Source organism: Trichoderma aggressivum, assembly GCF_033847375.1.
Source record: "Trichoderma aggressivum f. europaeum strain CBS 100526 chromosome Unknown scaffold_226, whole genome shotgun sequence".
NCBI classification, from domain to species: Eukaryota; Fungi; Ascomycota; class Sordariomycetes; order Hypocreales; family Hypocreaceae; genus Trichoderma; species Trichoderma aggressivum.
Window position 1 is genome coordinate 1 of NW_026946582.1, and position 779 is coordinate 779.

Consider the following 779-nt stretch of genomic DNA (forward strand, 5'->3'; position numbering starts at 1 on the left):
CCCGCGCGCCACGTTTAAGTACCTGGGTACGTCGAACAGCCTAAGGCACTACGCGTTCCCCTATATTAACCCCAAAATACTAGGGTTTGCCGGCAGAGGCCGCATAGAGATGTGCAACTGGCCCGGCGTTAGGGACAGGAAGGTCCACCTCCTCCAGGCGGCCACGCTCCAGTTTTACTACGGCAAGCAGGTTGCCGCGGGGCGCGAGGCCGAGGCCCAGGTCTAACTTATAGCCGCTAACACGCAGGCCGTCGCGGACTTCATCAAGGTGGTCTTCAGAAGGCACTTTATCCCGGAGATATGCCAGTTCTTCGCCGCAAGGACCCGCAAACTCCTCCAGAAGCGTAGGCGTGGCGAGGCGCTTACGGCAGGGCAGGAGAGGGATATGCAGACGGCCTATGCCGAGCTGGATGCCTGGGAGGCTGCGGATAAGAACCCGGTAGAAGTATTCAGCCTTGAGTAAGTATATGCCCGACTTACGTGTCCATACTCTATATCTAAACACCCCGCAAGCAACAGCGGACTCCTTACTATCTCTCCCCTCTTTACTTCCCCTTATCTTCCGACCTGAGGCGGCCCCTAACTTGCTTTATAGGAAATTCAGGGCCCTTGTGGCCACCATAAACAAGGCCACCAAGAAGCCAGCGGGGCAAGAGCAGGGCGCAATTACCATTAAACGCCTCAGCTATAACACCTTTGCAGGGAGGGTGGCTGAGTCTCTTGTGGCGAGCGCCAGCGCTGGCCTGGACACGAGCACCACTGATAAGACGCTCTGCTTT

The 779-nt window shown here is 57.1% G+C and overlaps 1 protein-coding gene across 1 annotated transcript; it reads right to left on the reverse strand.

Moving 5' to 3' along the window:
* Nucleotides 1–79: 79 nt before the first annotated feature.
* Triagg1_10998 (uncharacterized protein) lies at nt 80–488 on the reverse strand (the record flags this gene model as incomplete). Its single annotated transcript, XM_062895133.1, has 2 exons — nt 80–422; nt 481–488. The coding sequence occupies 2 exons, from the start codon at nt 486–488 to the stop codon at nt 80–82; spliced, it is 351 nt and encodes a 116-aa protein (XP_062750047.1).
* Nucleotides 489–779: the final 291 nt, after the last annotated feature.